Genomic DNA, 20,058 nt, shown 5'->3' on the forward strand with positions numbered 1-20,058 from the left:
AAGGGCAAATGTTACTGACATCCCAAACAGAATACGACACCATGTAGTTCCCATGTGTCTGTTTTTGTTTTTTTGGCTTTAAATAGTCTCATCTTCCATTTTGCCCTTGATTATTTCATACAGGCACTTCGAGGAGAAATTGCACCTCTCAAAGAGAATGTAAGCCACGTCAGTGACCTTGCTCGCCAACTCACCACGTTGGGCATTCAGCTTTCACCATATAATCTCAGCACTCTGGAAGACCTGAACACCAGATGGAAGCTTCTGCAGGTAGGCACATTATAAACATTGCAGTTTCTTCTCTCAATAAGGCAATATACAGATAAGGCTTGTTTGTAAGGAACAATGCAAGTAATTTCTTCATATGATACTCATGATAGTTTGTGAGTGTATGATATTTTGTATTATTTAATATTAATTATTTCATTTTTAAGCATATTAATATTAATTTTTAAATGGCTTAAAGTTAGACTTTACTATATCTTGCAGTTAACATGGAAGATAATACTGAATCATGCTTTAAGAACTAAATTACTGGCATGCCATTACTTTGTACTATCATACCTTGGATTCTTAAAATGTCTTTCCTTTTGGAATCCTAACTTAAAACAAAAGTTAATGGTAGGACACATTCTAAATCTTTTAAAGAAAGGATATCCTACCACGAACCGACTCATGGAAGTTTTTCATAGTAAATAAAGGGAACGTAAGTGTGCTCAAGTTCATGCTTACTGGCTATGGGACCTTTAGCAAATTAACTTTTCTGTGTCTCCGTGTTTTATCTGAAGAAAATGGGAATGTTAAATGTTCCTAAAATATTGGTCTTTTGTTAGGATGAGTAAGTCAAAATACATGAGACGTGCTTAGTACAGTATTAGCTACATAGTAAAAAACCCTGTGAATTCTAGTTCTTGGTGTTACTGCAGTTATAATTGTTATTATTATAGCATACAGGTTTTCGAATCAGACTTACTTGAAGTCAATTGACCTCTTTGCTTGTCCATTTCCTCATCTCCAGCATACTTGCTGTAATATTGAAGGGACTAATTGTTGTAGAGTTATTGGTACAGTACCTGGCTCATAGTAAGAACTCAGACAATGGAATGGTGAAAGAGATGTGTCTACACTTTCCCTTCATGAAGGCTACCACTAAACTCCCACCCCTGCAACTGGTTTGATTATAGAACTAAAGAATTGTTTCTTCTCTTTTTCCAGTTTCATAAGATGCACAAAGTATGCTCCTGGGGACAGAGAGGAAAGAGGAAACTGGGTTTAAAAATATTTGCTTTCAGTGTTTTAGTAAGAAAAAAAATAATAAACCAGATTACTTTTCCTATATGCAGTCCATTTAGCGGTGTGATTAAAAGTCCTGTTGAAGAATTGTTAGATCTTTAATAAAAACAAGACCTCTCGAGATCTCATATTATTTTATTTTTGTTGTGATGATAGTCTTGAAATAAATGTATGATAGATTGTTATAAGTGGCATTGATTAAAGCCAGACAATATAGTTAAGAGATTACATGCGTTTCTATGTCTATTTGCCCCATAGTGGTTACATACTATTAAAATCTTATCAGTATCATCCTTAGTATATTTTTTTCATTTTAACATAAATAAGGAAAGTAATAAATGTCCAAGGAAAACCAATGGTCGCATTTGTTCATTTCAAGCACTCTTGAACCATTATCTTAACATTACTTTTAGAGAGCTAAATGCCACATTTGCTTTCAGAATGTGATATAAATTTGTGAAAATGGCATATAATTTTACAAATGAGATAAAAATATTATGACTGATAGGAAAAGAAAGTTTAAAAAAATCAGTGTGAGTGATCCATCATAGTTGTACTATTTATTTAAATATAAAATATGAGAAAATAGTAACAGTTTGATTTTATCCATCCTTTAAAATGAATAAGGGACTTGGTTATAAATCTAGGAATGTACATAAAGAAGATAGGATGTTGTAGTAAAAAAAACTGTAGGAGTGAATGATAGAACACCTAACTGCAAACTGAAGCTCAGCTATTATTTGACCATATTATCTTTGGAAAGCCATTTGACCTCTAAAAGCTTCTATTTCCACATTTATAAAACAATATAATGCATTTTGTCTTAGGTCACAGTCTGTTCAGTCCTGATTCTGTATGTGCATATCTGGGGAATATCCACATATGTTGGAATTTAGTTTAGAATCAGTGGATTTGCTTCCTTTTCATAATACAAATGTGACTGACTGAAATTATATTCCTCCATCAGTATAATTCTAGCTTTTAAAACCCTCATCCCCAAACACCCTTATAGACAGCCTTCTCATAGTAAATGGTTCATTTTGTGGTATATGCTCTTATTGTGGCACAGTCCACATGTTGCCATTTTTTAATGTGACCTTAAGAGTAGACCTAAATGTTTTTTCTAGCAGAAAGGTGATAAATTCAAGGTTTTGAGTTGCACATAGCTGAGTCAACTTGATTCCATTCTTTTATCTGACCAGAATCTAACCACTCTGCTATATTATAAGTGCGAGTACTTGTTCAGAAAAGGAACAAAGCAAGAAATGAGGTTCACATCAAACAACTCTATCCCCATTACTGGAAGAGCAACTCATAAAACCTATCGAGAACATTGTCCATTTAGAAGAAGAATGTGTGGGAAACTAAAGGATTACCCAGCTTCTGTGGAGGAGAGTGTAAGCCCACCATAATTGTGACATCACATTAATTCATTCACTTACAGTGCTATGTCAGTCAACGAAAATCATGATAAAAGTGAGAGTTCATCTTTGCTTCTGGATTTGCTCAGACAAAGAAAAAGCAAGAATGGAGAATTGGGGTAGTGGGAGGGTAGATATAAGTCTAAGAAAAAGAGTCTTACATTTGAGCAAATAGTGTAATTGAAGAAGTGGAATGACATACTACCAGGCTATAGGTACTTGATATCCGAATATCCTGGGTGTACCTTTGGGCCGGGTGGGAAGGCTGTACTGTGTCTTCTTGCTGTGTGTGGGCTTTTCTCTAGTTGCAGCAAATGGGGGCTACTCTCTAGTTGTGGTGTGCAGACTTCTTATTGTGGTGGCTTCTCTTGTGGAGCACAGTCTCTGGGATGCAAAAAAGTGAAAGTCAGTCAGTTGTGTCCAACTCTTTGCAACCCCATGGACTGTAGCCTGCCAGGCTTCTCTGTCCATGGAATTCTCCAGGCCAGAATACTGGAGTGGGTAGCCATTCCCTTCTCCAGGAGATCTTCCCAACCCAGGGATCGAAGCCAGGTCTCCCACATTGCAGGCATTTTCTTTACTGTCTGAGCCACCAGGGAAGCCCAGGGATTCAGTAATTGTGGCACACAGGCTCACTCGTTGTGGTTTAGTTGCTCTGCAGCACGTGGAATCTTCTGGGACCAGGGATCGAACCCGTATCCCTTGCATTGGCAGGCGGATTCTTATCGAGCCACCTGGGAAATCTGTCCTGGGTTTCTTACATGGGCCATTAATTTTTACTTTAAAGAAAAGTCATGCTGGTTTTCTAGCTGTATGTAATATCTCTCAAAATGTTAGAAACACATAAACCATATAGATCTGAACATCAACAGCAGGGTAAAACCCAGTCACAGAATATCTGTACATAGAAATAGAATGTATAGGGAGTTCTGGATTTATATTGAATCCACAAATAGAAGTATAGAGCCATTGCTTTGCCCATTTGAAACTCTCTGTGGGAATAAAATCCTGTTTTCTCCCTTAGAGTGGGCACATTAGTGTGAATGTTTCTATGACACCATTGGATGATGTGTTTCTGCAAAGGAAACCATTATTCCTTGTAATAGCAAAAAGTTTGCATGTACATTGTTTCACTTAATCCTCAAAACGTAATGATTATGTATTATGATTACATAATATCATCGTGTCCTTGTACAAGTAAGGAAATTGAGACTTAGAGACGGTAAGTGACACATTCACAGTCACACAGCTTTTAAGCGGCAGTCACAATCTAAATCAGATCTGAGCTGCAACTCCCTACTCTCTGTTGCCTTGTCTCACAGTGGACTTAACAAAGTCATACTTTAGAGCTGTTTTGGGCAACACAATATTTCACTTTTTTTCCCATGCTTCCCCTCGTTTTTAAATGATCCTCAGGGATATTAACTTTGAAAGCTTCCTTTGCAAACCAATGGATTAATGAGCCCCAGTTCAATGTACCCCTTAAAACCATACCTGTTGTTTCAAATATAAAATTATAAAGCATTATATTTCTCATTGTCTTTAGAATTCAGCAATTGTACTAAAAGCAACCAAAAGTGAATTTAATGAGTTAGCCTTTAAAGTGGAACCAATGTTAATATCTTATCCAGGAGAAATGAGTATTGAAACCAAACGGGAAGAAAATTAAACTGATGATAAACCCTTCTAATTTTGAAGCAGTGCACATACTTTTAGTGCCAAAGTTGTGCTCTTTAGTCACCAAACACAAGTACTATAGGGAATATTCTATAAGAAAGTACAAGAGGGAATATTCTATAAGAAAGTATTACTAGGGAATGTTCTACCCATTTCTCACCCTCATGAGTAAACCCATGAATAGCAACAGAAGCTGAAAATACACTTTAATATAAAGAGTAAATGCTTTGTTGACTGTAGGATGTATGAAATGTAATCTCTTGAAAAATATTAAATATGAAGACATTTCTCTGTGTGACATTCTTTAAATATGTTTAAGGACAGCATCATGAATTATGTATGTTTTTAAAGGTTTCCCAAAAGTTTTCCAAAGTCATATGGACAGTTTTGCACTCTATCTTCACATCTTTGCGGTAACTTGATGTCACGGGGATCTAGACCCTCATTTTCTATACACTCCCTTCCTTCTTTCATTCTTTGCTTCTTCTTTTGTTTAGTTGGCACTGATTAAGCAGCTACTGGGTACCAAGCAAACATTGTCATCGTCGTATCTGGTCCAAGGACATCATGACCAAAACTCTCTTCACCACTTGTGCCAACTTAAGCAAAGTTTTATAGATATATTTTCTTTCATTACTTCCATCATGTCCCACCCTCCCTCCCTTTCTCCATCTTATAAACAAAATATATATATATATGCTATTGTGACACTAATACTATAAAAGTAGTACCTTTTCAGATCTCCTATTTACAAATTGTGCAATAGTTTCTGACTTCGAGTTTGATCTCCATAATCAAATTAGCAAGATTCATGGAAGGAACCATATTTAGCTGGGCAACAGAAATATTTTCATGGCTTCATTTAAAAAAAAAAAAACTAAATAAAATTTTTAATTAAAAAAATTAAAAATTCCAACAGAGCAGTTTATGTTCTTTACTTGGGTGGGAGAGCTTTTTGAAGCAGGCTATCTCTCACTCTCTCTCTCTCTGTCCTTTTCATTATTGAGCACATGATTTGATCCTTTAAATGAACTGATGGATTTTGAACATTTTCATCATATTTTTTTTTTAAGGATCTTGTACTAATCATTTTATGTTGTGCTTTATGGAGCCCCTTCTAGGTAGGCAGTATAGGTGACCTGGGCAGATTCCTCTTAGAAATAATGTGGACCCATTACCAACTGAAGGCTTCCCTGGTGGCTCAGACAATAAAGAATCTCCCTACAATACAGGAGACCCAGGTTTGATCCCTAGGTTGGGAAGACCCCCTGGAGAAGGAAATGGCAGCCCACTCCAGTATTCTTGCCTGGAGAATCCCATGGACTGAGGAGCCTGGCGGGCTACAGTCTATGGGGTCACAAAGAGTTGGACATGACTGAGCAACTAACACTTTTTTTTACCCACTGAGGGCTGGTCTACCGATATCTGCTTTGCATGCCTTCCCTGGACTTTTTCTTTAACAAGACCAGAAATGATTCTCCTTGTGGTTATATCACAGAACTCTGAAGAAAATGATACATCTGTGGCCATTCTCAAAGGAAATGTTTTCCTGCATCAGTGGTTCTAAAATGTTCATGACACCAGAAGACTTACTAAAACACAGATCACTATGTGACTGCTGTGGATGGGCCCCACTTGGGAAGTTTTTGATTCAGTAGGTCGGGAATGGGGCCTGAGATTCTGCAGTTCTAACTAGCCCCCAAGTGAGGCTGATGCTGCTGATCCAGAGCTCATGCTTTAAGAAATGTTATTCTATATTAAGCACTTGCTGAGTACAGCTGAGTTTAAAAGATTTTTTAAATAATTATACACACACACACACACACGTGTGTGTGTGTGTGTGTGCTCAGTTGCTGCAGTCATATTCAACTCGTTGTGACCCTATGGACTGTAGCCCACCAGTCTCCTCTCTCCGTGGGATTTTCCAATAGAAAACATCTCATGGTACCTTGCACAAGTCATATATATATGTGTATGTATATATATATATATATATGAGAAGACAATGGCACCCCACTCCAGTACTCTTGCCTGGAAAATCTCATGGGCGAAGGAGCCTGGTAGGCTGCAGTCCATGGGGTCACAAAGAGTCAGACACGACTGAGTGACTTCACTTTTTTTTCACTTTCATGCGTTGGAGAAGGAAATGGCAACCCACTCCAGTGCTCTTGCCTGGAGAATCCCAGGGACGGGGGAGCCTGGTGGGCTGCCGTCTATGGGGTCGCACAGAATTGGAAACGACTGAAGCAACTTAACAGCAGCAGTAGCAGCATATATATATATATATATATATATATATATATATATATATATGTATATATATACACATGACTGTGGGGTTAGACTGTGGGAAATAAGTATAATGTCATTCAGAAAATTCTATATTAGAGGAATGTTACAGTGCTACAGAAACATGGAGACCCTAGCACTTGACTTATCTTTCAGGCAAAGAGAAGAGGGTAAAGGGAAACTTAGTAGATTCCTGGTAACACCATATGAAATTATAAATCCAAAACTGTGAATATGGATAAATATAATAAACATAATGTAAATAATTTAGAGTTACTGTATTTCATGACACATGATCTAGAACTATGCTTTCCGCTCTGATAGCTACATGTGGATACTGAGCCCTTGAATGTAGCCAGTCCAAATTGAGGTGTGTTGAAAGACTTTGTACCAAAAAAAGAATGTAAACTATCTCATTAATATTTTTTATACTGATTATATGCTGAAGTGATAATATTTGATGTACTTGGTTAAGTAAAATATATCATATAATTAATCTCACACATTTCTTTTTTTTTAATCGTTTGAAGTTAGGCATTTCTCTTAAAAATGAACACAGTGAGCCTGTAGCTTCAAGTAAAACACCTGACAGTGTTTGTTTCTTTTTTTTACTTTTTTAATGTGTCTACTAGAAAATTGTAAATAGTGTATGCAACTCTCGTTCTATTTCTGTTGGATACTACTGGTCTAGAAAGTAGTTCTCAAAACCTAACATGGATAAATGTCACCTGCAGAGCTGGTTGAAACAGCCCTCAAAACTCAGTAGGTTTTGGCTGAGCCTATGATTCTGCATTTCTGTCAAGCTCCCAGGAGATGCTGTTGATCTGTGACCACCCGTAAAATTCATCCTCAAACTGTGGGTCACAGAGTTTTATAGAGAGGTGTGGAAATATAGTTTTGCATGAAGCACCATCTGTAGTTTCAGCACACGATTGTCTTGCCCATATACCGATTGTTATTCAGTCACTGAGTTGTGTCCGACTCTTTGTGACCCCATGGACTGCAGTACACCAGTCTTCCCTGTCCTTCACTATCTCCTGGAGCTTGCTCAAACTCATGTCCATTGAGTCCGTGATGCCATCCATCCTCTGTCGCCCCCTTCTCCTCCTGCCTTCAACCTTTCCCGGCATCAGGGTCTTTTCCAGTGAGTTGGCTCTTTGTATCATGTGGCCAAAATATTGGAGCTTCAGCATCAGCCCTTCCAATGAATATTCAGGGTTGATTTCCTTTAGGACTGACTGGTTTGACCCATATACCAGCATTTTTCATAAATTAGTAACTGCAATTGTGTTATTAAAGTCATACAGATTTTTATCAGCTGATCACTTTTTCAGAATTAACAGATATTAAATAGTACTTTAATCATGTGCTGCTGCTGCTGCTACTAAGCTGCTTCAGTCGTGTCCGACTCTGTGCGACCCCATAGATGGCAGCCCACCAGGCTCCCCCGTCCCTGGGATTCTCCAGGCAAGAACACTGGAGTGGGTTGCCATTTCCTTCTCCAATGCATGAAAGTGAAAAGTGAAAGATAAGTTGCCCAGTCATGTCTGGCTCTCAGCGACCATGTGGGGATCCTCTAATTCTTGGAAAGTTAATAAAGGATCCACAGGATTGAAAGACTGAAAGCCAGTATACAAAAATACTGTGGGAAAAATTACTCAAACACATTCTAAACTGTAGGTAGCTTCTATAAAAAGATTTCAACTAGAACATCAAGTCTGATGTGCCCATGGGCAGGAGTTTTTGTTTTCAAGTGGAGGATAAAGGAAATGGAAAGAACAAGGGAAAAGAAGAATGTTTGTTTTAGAAAAGGTTAGATCACAGAAGGATTTGTTGACATTAGGAATAGATTGACCTATGACAAAAAGAACAATTAGGTTCAAGGAAAATATCTTTTCGGTAAAGAAAGAACAATCATTTATGCTGAACCTCATCTTTGTTTAAAAAAAAAAAAGAGGAAGTGAACAATGTCCTTTAAATATTTAAAAGAATGTATAAATCTGAATGTCCAGCCTAGTCGCAGCCCGTAGAACATGCTTAGGGCAAAGGGCGTGTCAAGCTTGTGTACATTTTCCTCAGTCAGTGTGGCTTACAGTGTTTTTACAGCTAATTGTACTTTAGTCGAGAGGAATGATACTGAAGTTGCCCAGGTAACCCTGAAAGTAACATAGACCAGATGTTCCAGAGTCCATCCTCCCTTACCCCAAAGAAGAATCTAGTTTTCAGAGACATACTTTATTTTGTCAAAAGCCACCAGGATGTGCAGAACTATAGGGAGAAAAATGAGTGAGGTCGGGAGGGTGACCAAAACAGTTTTATGAGGTACAAAATGAGAATACAGCCAGTAGGAGCCAAAGAGATATTTATCAGTTAGAGAGGATGCAAGGCATATTCATTGTTTAGACCAACTCATCATAAGATACTGGTTTGGTTACCTGAATGCTTGATCTTTCTGGACCACTTACTTTCTGATTTGTTTTCATAAGGAACACTTTTTGCTAGTTTTGAAGCCAGCTACTATGGCAATACAGATAACTGTTTCATTATTGTTTTCAAAGATGGCCTGGGCTCCTGTTAGATGTGTTCAAACAGCATTTTTATGTACGTATGCATGTATGTATTTCTCTTAGCTTCTTGATCTCTTTAATTTCTCCCCAGAAATACACATATAATGACGAGTACTTAAAATTGCCCCAATGCTCATATTCTCTTTTCCTTCTCCCTCAGTGTACAGCTGACATTTGCCCTTGGCTCACAACTCTCACTGCGTTTTTCATTTTTCTTCCAAGTGTCCTTCTCCCTCCAGGCTGACCTCCCTTTGCTCACTGCAGCCTGACCCCGCCCCAGCCATTCTTCTGCATTTGTTTGCCCCGATGGTTTGCATCTTTGCTTTTCCCAGTCTCCCGCTGCGTGTGAACCTCCCCCCCACCACTTGGCCAGCAGCTGCTCACATTTCCCAGGCTACGTCATGCACAACATTCAAAGAGCTGCTGTTTTCACATTTCCACCAGAGAGACGCCCCCTCTCCTTCTTCCCTCCACATTCCTCTAGAAATAACCCCCATTCAGAACATATGAAAAGCTGCATGTTAAAGCCAACTCTGTAAGTAGGACTGGAAGCTGGCTGATGAAATTCAGAAATGCTATTTGTAAAGGTCAGTACCACAAAGGGCATTTTAAATTAATATAGGCCATCTTAAAGTTTCTCGATTCTTACCAATTCTGTAATGTCCTTAAAATCATCAGCATTATGACAGAAGTTCTCCCTTCAATTAATATAGTCATTAATCTCAGAGGTAGAGATGTGGTTGGAAAATATAAATTAGAAAGTATTAGAAATACAGGTGGTTTTCTTTTGACACAAGGTCATACTTTTGGGGCCAATGCCATTGCACCCTATAGATTTTGAGAATAATTGATTTTAGTCAGTTATGCATTGCTGAAATTAATCATGGATTGTACTCATGCTTTGAAGCCTCACAATCACCCTTTGAGGTAGATATTATTTTTATCCTTGTTTTACAAGTGAGGAGATTGAGAAACCAAAAGGTTAGGGTGCCTGCCTGAGGTCACACAGCTGGTAAGTGAGAGAATCAGGATTTGAACCCAGGCAGCCTGGCTGGTGAGTCTCTCAGAACAACTATCTATGCAGTACCACTTCTTTGCTCTAAAGTTAGACATGACAGTATTTCCTCTTCTTTTACAATCCAAACCTTCAAGCAGAAAGTATAACTTCCTCCTAATGTTTATTAATTTGTCAGGAAGCACCTGCATTAAGAATTTAGGAAATGCAGATTTAGGATGAGTTGGTGAATCTCAGACCACCATCTTAGGAGTAGCCTGTTGAGCATGGAGGTGGAATCACTCAGACAAAAAAGGAGAATCTCGTTCGCAGAACCAGGAGTACTTAATCATTAGTTCTTCCTGAAGTGAGCTGAAATACACTTTCATTCAATACATAGTTTCCATTTAAGAAATATTTTTCTAGTCCCTACGCTGTGCCAGACTCTGTGCTATATAGTAGGGGTGCGGTCATGGAAATAGTAAGAAGTCTCTGCCCTAATGGGGATTATAGTTTCTTGGAAAGACAGACATTTTAGAAGTTCCCATATATTAATAATAATTACAAATTGTTATGAATGTGATAAGAGAAAATGTAGGGCATATACTGAGAACCTAACCTTGTGTGTGTGTGTGTCTTGTGTGTTGTGGTGAGGGTGGGCAGCAGGAAAGGCTGATCAGGAAGACTTCCCAGAGAAAGTAGTCTTCCAGCTGAAACCTAAAGGATGAAAACAGGTTAGCTAAGTGACTTTGCTATTCATCTGCAGCTTTTATTCTGAATGGCCTGAAGCTTAGAACTAACAAACTAAAAACAGAATAGAAAAATTCCAGTATGTAAATTTAATTACTAAGAATCATTTGAAGTAATGGGCTGCAGAGTTAATATATAATTAAGTCACATCAAAAGAAGATTTCCTATCATTTTCTCAGACAGCATTCGGTTTCCTTGCTTCGTAGTACTTAGGAAAATCTTTTTTTTTTTTTTTTTATTTTATTTTTAAACTTTACATAATTGTATTAGTTTTGCCAAATATCAAAATGAATCTGCCACAGGTATACATGTGTTCCCCATCCTGAATCTATAGCTATGTGTTTATTAAAAGTTTATCTGCACCCCTTTGAATGTCAGCTCCGTGAAGGCAGAGGCCCTAACTACCATATCTACTGATAATAGGCAGGTAGTATCTGTTACATAGTAAGCATTCAGTAAAATATTTCTTAAATTGCTGAATGCATGAAGTTGTGGGAGAGGGAGTGGGTAGGATGATTTGGGAGAATGGCATTGAAATACGTATAATATCATGTATGGAACGAGTCGCCAGTCCAGGTTCGATGCACGATGCTGGATGCTTGGGGCTGGTGCACTGGGATGACCCAGAGGGATGGTATGGGGAGGGAGGAGGGAGGAGGGAGGAGGGTTCAGGATGGGGAACACATGTATACCTGTGACAGATTCATTTCGATGTTTTGCAAAACCAATACAATATTGTAAAGTTTAAAAATAAAATAAAATTTTTTAAAAAAATGAAAAAAAAATGCTGTTGAAAACCAAGTGGATAGTTATACCACAGAGGGTATAATAGGAAACAAAACTATTATTTCTGAAGAAACAGTATTCATGTCTTAATAAGTTAAATAACTTTCAAAAATTCCAAAAAGAAAAATAATTCATCAAAAATTAAATGTGCATCCTTCCACTCTGTGGTGAACATGCCCTGTCTTCCTCCAGGGGATCTTCCCAACCCAGGGATCGAACTCAGGTCTCCCACATAGAGGGCAAATTCTTTACCATCTAAGCTGCCAGGTGTAATTGACATATAATTATACTCATTTTATGTCTACAACATAATGGTTTGATATTTGCATCTATTGTGAAATGATCAGCACAGTTAGTCCAATTAACTTTCGTTACCATACCTAGTTACAAAATCTTGTTTCTTGCAATGAGAACTTCTAAAATACACTCTTTTAGCATCTTTCAAATATGCAATACAGTATTATTAACTGTAGTTGTCATGCTGTACATTACATCCCTGTGACAACTTATTCTACAACAGACAGTTTGTACCTTTTGACTCCTTTCACCCACCCACCCTCACCTCTGAAAGCCACCAATCTCTTCTCTGTGTCTATATATTTATTTTTTGTGTTATTTGTTTCAGATTTCACACGTTAGTGAGATCACACAGCTGCCATCTTCCTCTGACTGATTTCACTTACACATAACGCCCTCAAGGTCCATCCATGTTGTCACAAATGACAAGATTTCATTATACACTTTCTTTATCTGTTCATCTGTCAGTGGCCCCTTAGGTTTTCCCCACGTCTTGGCGATTATAAATAATACTGCAATGAATTTGTAGAAAATATAGATGAATTTTCATTTTCTAGTTTACTATAAATAGAATATACAGTATACGCTCTTTTTTGGCCTCATTTCTTTTGGTCGGCATACTTATCTTGAGATTCATCCATAGTCTTATACAAATCATTAGTTTTTTCCTGTCTGTGGCTGAGTAGTATTCCATTATATGAAAATACTCCAGTTTGTTTGTTCATTCACCTTTTAGTGGACTTCTGGGTTGTTTCCAATTTGGGGCTATTACAGATAAAGCTTCTATGAATATTCATGTACAAGTCTTTAAATGGACTTACATTTTTATTTTTCTTGAGTAAATGCCTAGTAGACAGACAGCTAGATTATATGGTAGATGTGTGTTTAACCTATTAAGAAACTGACAAACTGTTTTCCAAAGCAGCTGTACCATTTTACATTCACACCAGCAGTGGATGAGAGTGCTAATTCTTTCATATCCTCCCTAAATTTTGATATGGTCAATCTTTTACAGTTTAGCCATTTCAATACATATATAGTAGTATCTCATGTGGTTTTAATTTGCATTTCCCTAATGTCTAATGCGGAGAAGGCAACAGCAACCCACTCCAGTACTCTTGCCTGGAAAATCCCATGGACGGAGGAGCCTGGAAGGCTGCAGTCCATGGGGTCGCTGAGGGTCGGACACGACTGAGCGACTTCACTTTCACTTTTCACTTTCATGCATTGGAGAAGGAAATGGCAACCCACTCCAGTGTTCTTGCCTGGAGAATCCCAGGGACGGGGGAGCCTGGAAGGCTGCAGTCCATGGGGTCGCTGAGGGTCGGACACGACTGAGCGACTTCACTTTCACTTTTCACTTTCATGCATTGGAGAAGGAAATGGCAACCCACTCCAGTGTTCTTGCCTGGAGAATCCCAGGGACGGGGGAGCCTGGTGGGCTGCCATCTGTGGGGTCGCATAGAGTCGGACACAACTGAAGTGACTTAGCAGCAGCAGCAGCAGCAGCAGCAATGTCTAATGATGTAACTTCCAGCTTTCTTGATTTGTGTCTTTATATTTAATGTGTGTTTCTTGTAGGCAGCATATATTTGGATTTTGCTGTTTGAAAATCCAATCTGACAGTCGCTATTAATTGGGAATATTTAAACCATTTATATATAATGTACTTATTGATCTAGTTTGGTATAAACCTATCATCAAACTACTTATTTTTGCCTGATCCCATTGATTCTTTGTTTGCTTGTCCCTCTTTTCTTTGTTTAGATTAATTGTAATTAATCCATTATCTCCTACATTGGCTTATTAGCTGTAATTCTGTTTTGTTATTTAGTGGTTGCTTTAGGGTTTATAGTATACATCTGTAACTTATCACAGAGTATCTTCAAGTAGAAGTAGACCCCTTCACATATGATATAAGAAACTATTTTGTATTTCTGCCTTTCCTAAGTGTGTGCTGTTATTTGATCCTTTGGGGTCTTTTAAGATGAAGTGGGATTAGACTGACTGACAGTCTAGGGCTCACTCTTCCCCATTACTGAGACAAGACTATTCTGTGTACACTATCCAATGCCCTGTGAATCGCGAGGCCTCCACTATGTTTGGTAGGAAAGAGGCACTGTCCCCTGCCATATACGAGTGCTGGACCCTGTTTCTTCTAATCCTTCCTGGGGATTTTTCTCCCAGCTTCCTGTCATTTCCTCACACATATGTGGTCAGTACGTGGCTAAATACTGGAGAAAGACCCTCCATAGATCTCTCGGTTTCTCTCTCTGCACAGCTCTTCCTCTGTGGGCTTCTGGCCTATGAATTCTAGCTATCCTGGTCTTCTCTGACTCTCAATTCCTTCCCCTCAACTCTGGGAGTCTACCAGGATACTCCTAGCTTCTTTATCCCCATGCTGTGGTCTGGAAACTCTCTCAAAGTAGTAATCTAGGACTGCCCTAGGGCTCACCTCATACATTTTCCATCTCCCAGGGGTCACTGTGTTTCCGTGCATGATATCCATTGTCTTACAATGCATTGTTACATATATTTTGTCCATATTTTCGTTATTTCAAGGCAGAAGTTAAATTTGGTCCTTATTGCTCCATCTTGTTCAGAAGCAGGGGTCCTAAAATAGCTTTTGAAGTACTGGGTTTCCCTCCCCCCTTGATTTGGAGATGATATGCAAAGAATTTTGGAGGAAAACACATAATTAGTTGATAATGGGCAATCCTCCAGACACAGAGATGCTATTAGGCACTTACCAACATTGCACATACTTTGTTTTTCTTTCACAATAGCAGTGATTGCTTCATACTGTGTCCATCATACTTTTTTGCCTAGTTGTATTTAGGGCCTTTCTTTTGTAATCAACTTGGCTAAGCTTCTGCAGGCCTTCATCTATATCTAAAGATTCTCAGCAGGGCCTAAAACCAAAGCCATATAACAAGGTGCTCCAAGCATAAATTAGCCAATAGGACAGCAGCTAAACCTACTTTTTGAAAGAGCTGAATGTGTCCGTGTGTTTCACTGCTTTAAAAATATCCACTTTGAGTTACTGAATATTTTAATATTCTTAACTTTGCACATCAGTAATCATTCTTTAAAAGCTTCTGTTTAATTATTTTTAATGCTGTATCATTTAATGGCCAATGTACTACCATGAATGTTGTATCTGAAGAGAGATAACTGGCTTAAGTTGTTACCACTCATCAGTTCAGAGGATTTTAGTCCTGAAAGTCCAGAAAGCCAACCCTTGATTTGACAGACATCATATGATATGTCATAGTTCACACAACTAGTTCATAATGGAACCAGAACCTGAAACATGTTAAGTATTCTAACAGTCTTTCATTTTATTGTTAAAAATGCATCCTTCCGTTTAAATATTCTATATTTTAAAACCTTTTAAAAAGGAATTGCTTATCCACATTCCACCAGTCTTGCAAGGTCCATGTGAAACAATGAGATAAAGACTGTGAAAGTGCTTCAGAAACTATTAAATACTATGAAAATGTAAGTTTTATTATTAGAATAGCTGTTCACTTCGGTGAAGCCTTGCTAAACTTCTTCGCTTTTCTAAACTTGATTATTCAGTATCTTTTCTAATACATTTGTTCTTCCTTTCTAAGAATTTAATCCTTTCTGCCCTGCTGGGTTGTAAAAAGAGCTTTCTTCTTTTCTAGAACTTAATGATTTTTATGGTATTATCCATCTAGTGGGTTCCCACTAAATACATGTAAATAAATAAATAAAATTGAACCACATTTCTTTCTAGATTTGTGGGGGCAAAGACTGTTCTTACCCTTAAAACGAAAGTGTTAGTTGCTCAGTCATGTCTGACTCTTTGCAACACCGTGAACTGTAGCCCACCAGGCTCATCTGTCCATGGGATTCTCCAGGCAAGAATACTTGGAGTGGGTGGCCATGCCCTTCTCCAGGGGATCTTCCCAACCCAGGGATTGACCCCAGGTCTCCCACATTGCAGGCAGATTCTTTACTGTCTGAGCTCCTAAGGAGCTCTTTAAAAGAAAAGGTACTTTCAAAGATTAGATATGATAACTCTTGCTCTTTTATATTTGCAATGAAATTGTTTTAATTGGTCTTATATTCAACTGATGCATCATATCTGCATCTCCTTGTTAAACCTGAACAGACTTCCAGGTTAACGTGAGCATTTCTAACAGCTGCCTATACTAACAAGAAAAAGAAGGGATGAGGGCAGAGTCGTGAACTTCGGATTTTTCCCTCTGAACTGTACTTCCTTTCCTCTGAATTGGCATTCCTTTCCTATGAATTATAGCTTACATTTCTCTATCGTCTCAGTTTGACTTAGTCTTTCTAAATAGGTACTTCTGTTTCCATCAATAATATCTACGGAATTACCACTTAATGTGCTTTCTTTCTGTAACATAGGAAACTCACATATGTGGGTGGATCACTCTAGCCCTGGCACTTAGGAAATATAAAAGGCTTTTGAATTGTTTCCAACAAGTCAGGACTCCTAATTCTCACGCACAGCTTTCCCTTCAGACTCTTTAAAGTTTTAGGGGCAATAAAGTTATCCACAGGGTTGGAGCTGTGGTGCTGCCCTTGGAAATTTTAACGTTAGCCTTGACTTGACTCCATCATCCATCACGTATCTCAGTGTATTTCTGTGCAATACATAGAATTTTCCTTTCAGAGTTATCTTTCCTCTTTCTGAATGCTACCTGCTGCCTGTCTGCTTAGTGTACTCTGTTAAATCCTCTCCTTCTCCATGGGTAGTGGCCTGTTACCTGCTGGGCAAATTAGATGCTGATCCTGGTCACTGCAGCTTCCTTTCCGGCTTTTTCTGCTGCTACATCAAGCATAAGAGTTCTCTGTTGGTAGTCAGGCTCGATCTCTGGGAAGGTGGGACAAGTTGTCCTCAGGCCTCAAAGGAGTATTGTTTAATCTCCAGGGTGCAGTGGAGACACTGTTACTTCCATTTCCCCAAATCCAATCCCTCTGTTCTATATACACACACACACACCCTTTCCCCTGGCTTGTTCTGGATCTACCTTCTTCCAGGTGACCCTGCTTACAGAGAGGGGCCTCAACCCTGGGGAATGAATAATGATAGCCCTGAGCTATTTCATGGTGATCCACTGGTCCCAGTCTTCCTGCCAAGGATCAACCGTGGACATTTAATGTAATCTCAGGCAATAAGATATTGACACAGAGTGAGGCCTGCTAGGGAGTATCTGAGAAAGGTTTTCCTCACCCAAGGAACTAAACAGACATTCTTGACCTTTTGGATGCTATGCCTACTTCTTCCCTATATCTGGAATGTTCTTCCTCCAGCTATCTGTATGAGTAACTCGGTCAGTTTCTTCCAGTCTTGCTCAAATCTCAGCTTCTTAAAGAAACCTCTTTGAAAATTAACCCCCTCTTTAAACAGCAACCTGCCTTACCTCCTCCTTCCCAGTCATCTCAATTCAATCCCCCTTACCATGTCATGGTAATTCTACAAAGACACCCCCCATCACAAATCATGCCTCCAGTATAGCCTCCCACACTGAACCTGGGCTGACCTTGTATTACAGATCAAAGGCAGAAGTGACATAACAAGACCCAAGCCTAGATCAGAAGAAGCCTTGCAGCTTCTATCTTGGTCACTTGGAATACCTGGGGGGAACTGAGCTACTGTGAAAGAAGTATGACTACTGTAAGGCTACTGTGCTGTGAGGAGCTCTAAGCTAGCCACATGGAGAAGCTGCATGCAAGGACAAAAATGCATGGCAAGCCCCCAGCTGTTGTTGCCTTCATCCTTATGTGAGGCACCAGATATGAGCAGGAAAAACTACACAGGGCATCCATTTCAGTCGAGCCTTCAGATCACTCTGGCTCCAGCTGCCATTTGACTGTAAAACACACAAAAGACCTCAAACAAAAAGCACCCAGCTGAGCCCATAGTGATAACATACTACAGAATTAACATATTTAATATGCTTGTTGTATTGTCTGCCTCCCACCATGAGACAGCAAGCTTCAGGAAAGCCAGTGATCTTGTCTGTTTTGTTTGCTACCATGTCCAAAGCACCGAAGAACAGTTCTTAGCTTGGGAAATATTTACTGAATGAACACATGAATGAATGAATGAACAGGAACTCAAGTAGCCTTTCATGAATATGTAGAGAGTTCCCTAAGGATTGCAGAGTGGAAAGATGGGAAGAACCTAAGTTCTGATAATGCTGCTGTTCTCATCAATTACCCAGTCCTCTGCCCTGGCCCGTGCATTCCTGTTTAAGCCATTCTGTGCTGAGTTTTCCATTACCTGTAGCAGAAAGGATTCCATCTGGCACCATGTCTTTCAGATCATTCTAATTTGGAGCCATAGGACTCAGATATGACTGAACCAGAAGATGAACCCAAGTGGCACCCACCCCCACCATGACATTCTCAAAACCACTCTTCTCATTACTGAGACTTTCCTACTGAGCAAAACCCCTAGTTTATAATATGTTCTTTCCTTAGTCCTTCTCCCAAGAGACCTTCTTGGTCTACAACAGGTTTCTGGAGAGCAACCAATATCTTTATGATGACTGTAACACACTTCTGGATATGTAAGTCTGGAACTGACTACAGCTTGAGCTTTGTCTCAGTCACCTATGTCCCCATCCCATGAATTGGCCGCACCTACCTCCATGTCTCAAACCGAAGCTGGAACAATGCTTCTCAAGCTGGGACACCCACTACACAGTAAAAACCAAACAGTATGCATTACACTCTTATTTGCAAAGAATTATATAAAACTGGGAAAATAAGCAAGTAAACTGTCACTATTTGGTTAATGCTTGTATCCAGAAATCACTTTGGTGTGAAATTCAGTACGATATTTTTTAAGTGATTTACATTATGCTGCTGCTGCTGTCATGTCCAACTCTGTGTGACCCCACAGACGGCAGCCCATCAGGCTCCCCCGTCCCTGGGATTCTCCAGGCAAGAACACTGGAGTGGGTTGCCATTTCCTTCTCCAATGCATGAAAGTGAAAAGTGAAAGTGAAGTCGCTCAGTCGTGTCCAACCCTCAGCGACCCCACGGACTGCAGCTCACTAGGCTCCTCCATCCATGGGATTTTCCAGGCAGGAGTACTGGAGTGGGGTGCCATTGCCTTCTCCGTTACCTTATGCTAGACAGATGCTATTGGGCAGTAGGACAAAGATGTTCATGACACACACCTGCTTCAAGAAGGATGAACTACAAACAATACCATAAAAGCTCTGCTAGAGATTTGAGGGGGGAAAGTGATAGAAACAGGGAGACAGCAATTAATCTTGCCCCAGGGATGACATTTGAGCTTGAACAGTGAGTAGTATTTCAAAAGGTAGAGGAAAAAGTGAAAGAGTTTTCTAGGAAGTAAGGACAGTATAAGCTAAAGTTTAGAGGTCCAGGGAAATCTGAAATAATTCAAGGTAGTTGGAGTCTGGAATGAATGAGCTGGGGTGTTTGGCGGGGTGGGAGGGCAGTAGTAGCAAAGGCAAAATAAGGAAGATCAAAGTAAATGACACGTGTGTCATGAAGGGAAAGGAGACAATTAAATAGTTTCCTCAAATTCCCTTTCGACTTCTTAATATTTGTTGCTCATAAGGAGACTCCATTACACTAACATGATTTTTACTTTTTTTTTTTTGGCGTATTTGGCCCAAGTAAACAAGGGACAGAAAGTTTTTAATGCAAAATATTCATTCAACCTGAAAGAGCATTGATGATTCCAGACCATTTAATGTTAAATATTTTAGATTTCTACATTATTTCTCTTTGGTTGAGCAGAATATTTTTTTTTTCCTGCAGACTGAAAATATATTTTTAGTTTGTAACAGACTAATTGCTCCTGCTTGCATGCCCGTCTCCTGGGCATCGACAAGTTCAAGTTCAGTAGGTAGGAATCTGGCTTCTGAGAATGTCACTTAAGAGTCAAGGAATGCATGATTATGCCTGTAATTACTTGAGAGGGATTCTAAAATCCTGGTGGGGT

The 20,058-nt window shown here is 39.1% G+C and overlaps 1 protein-coding gene across 10 annotated transcripts in view; it reads left to right on the plus strand.

Annotated features, from left to right (window-relative positions):
* The window catches only part of DMD (dystrophin), a 2,362,639-nt gene that overhangs the window by 2,011,924 nt on the left and 330,657 nt on the right, over positions 1 to 20,058 (plus strand). For all 10 annotated transcript variants that reach the window (XM_070783459.1, XM_070783466.1, XM_070783462.1 and 7 more), the window contains one exon: positions 124 to 270. In XM_070783459.1, coding sequence (XP_070639560.1) covers positions 124 to 270 — 147 coding nt within the window. The remainder of the gene's footprint in view (positions 1 to 123; positions 271 to 20,058) is intronic.

The sequence above is a fragment of the Bos indicus genome, chromosome X, assembly GCF_029378745.1.
Source record: "Bos indicus isolate NIAB-ARS_2022 breed Sahiwal x Tharparkar chromosome X, NIAB-ARS_B.indTharparkar_mat_pri_1.0, whole genome shotgun sequence".
NCBI classification, from domain to species: Eukaryota; Metazoa; Chordata; class Mammalia; order Artiodactyla; family Bovidae; genus Bos; species Bos indicus.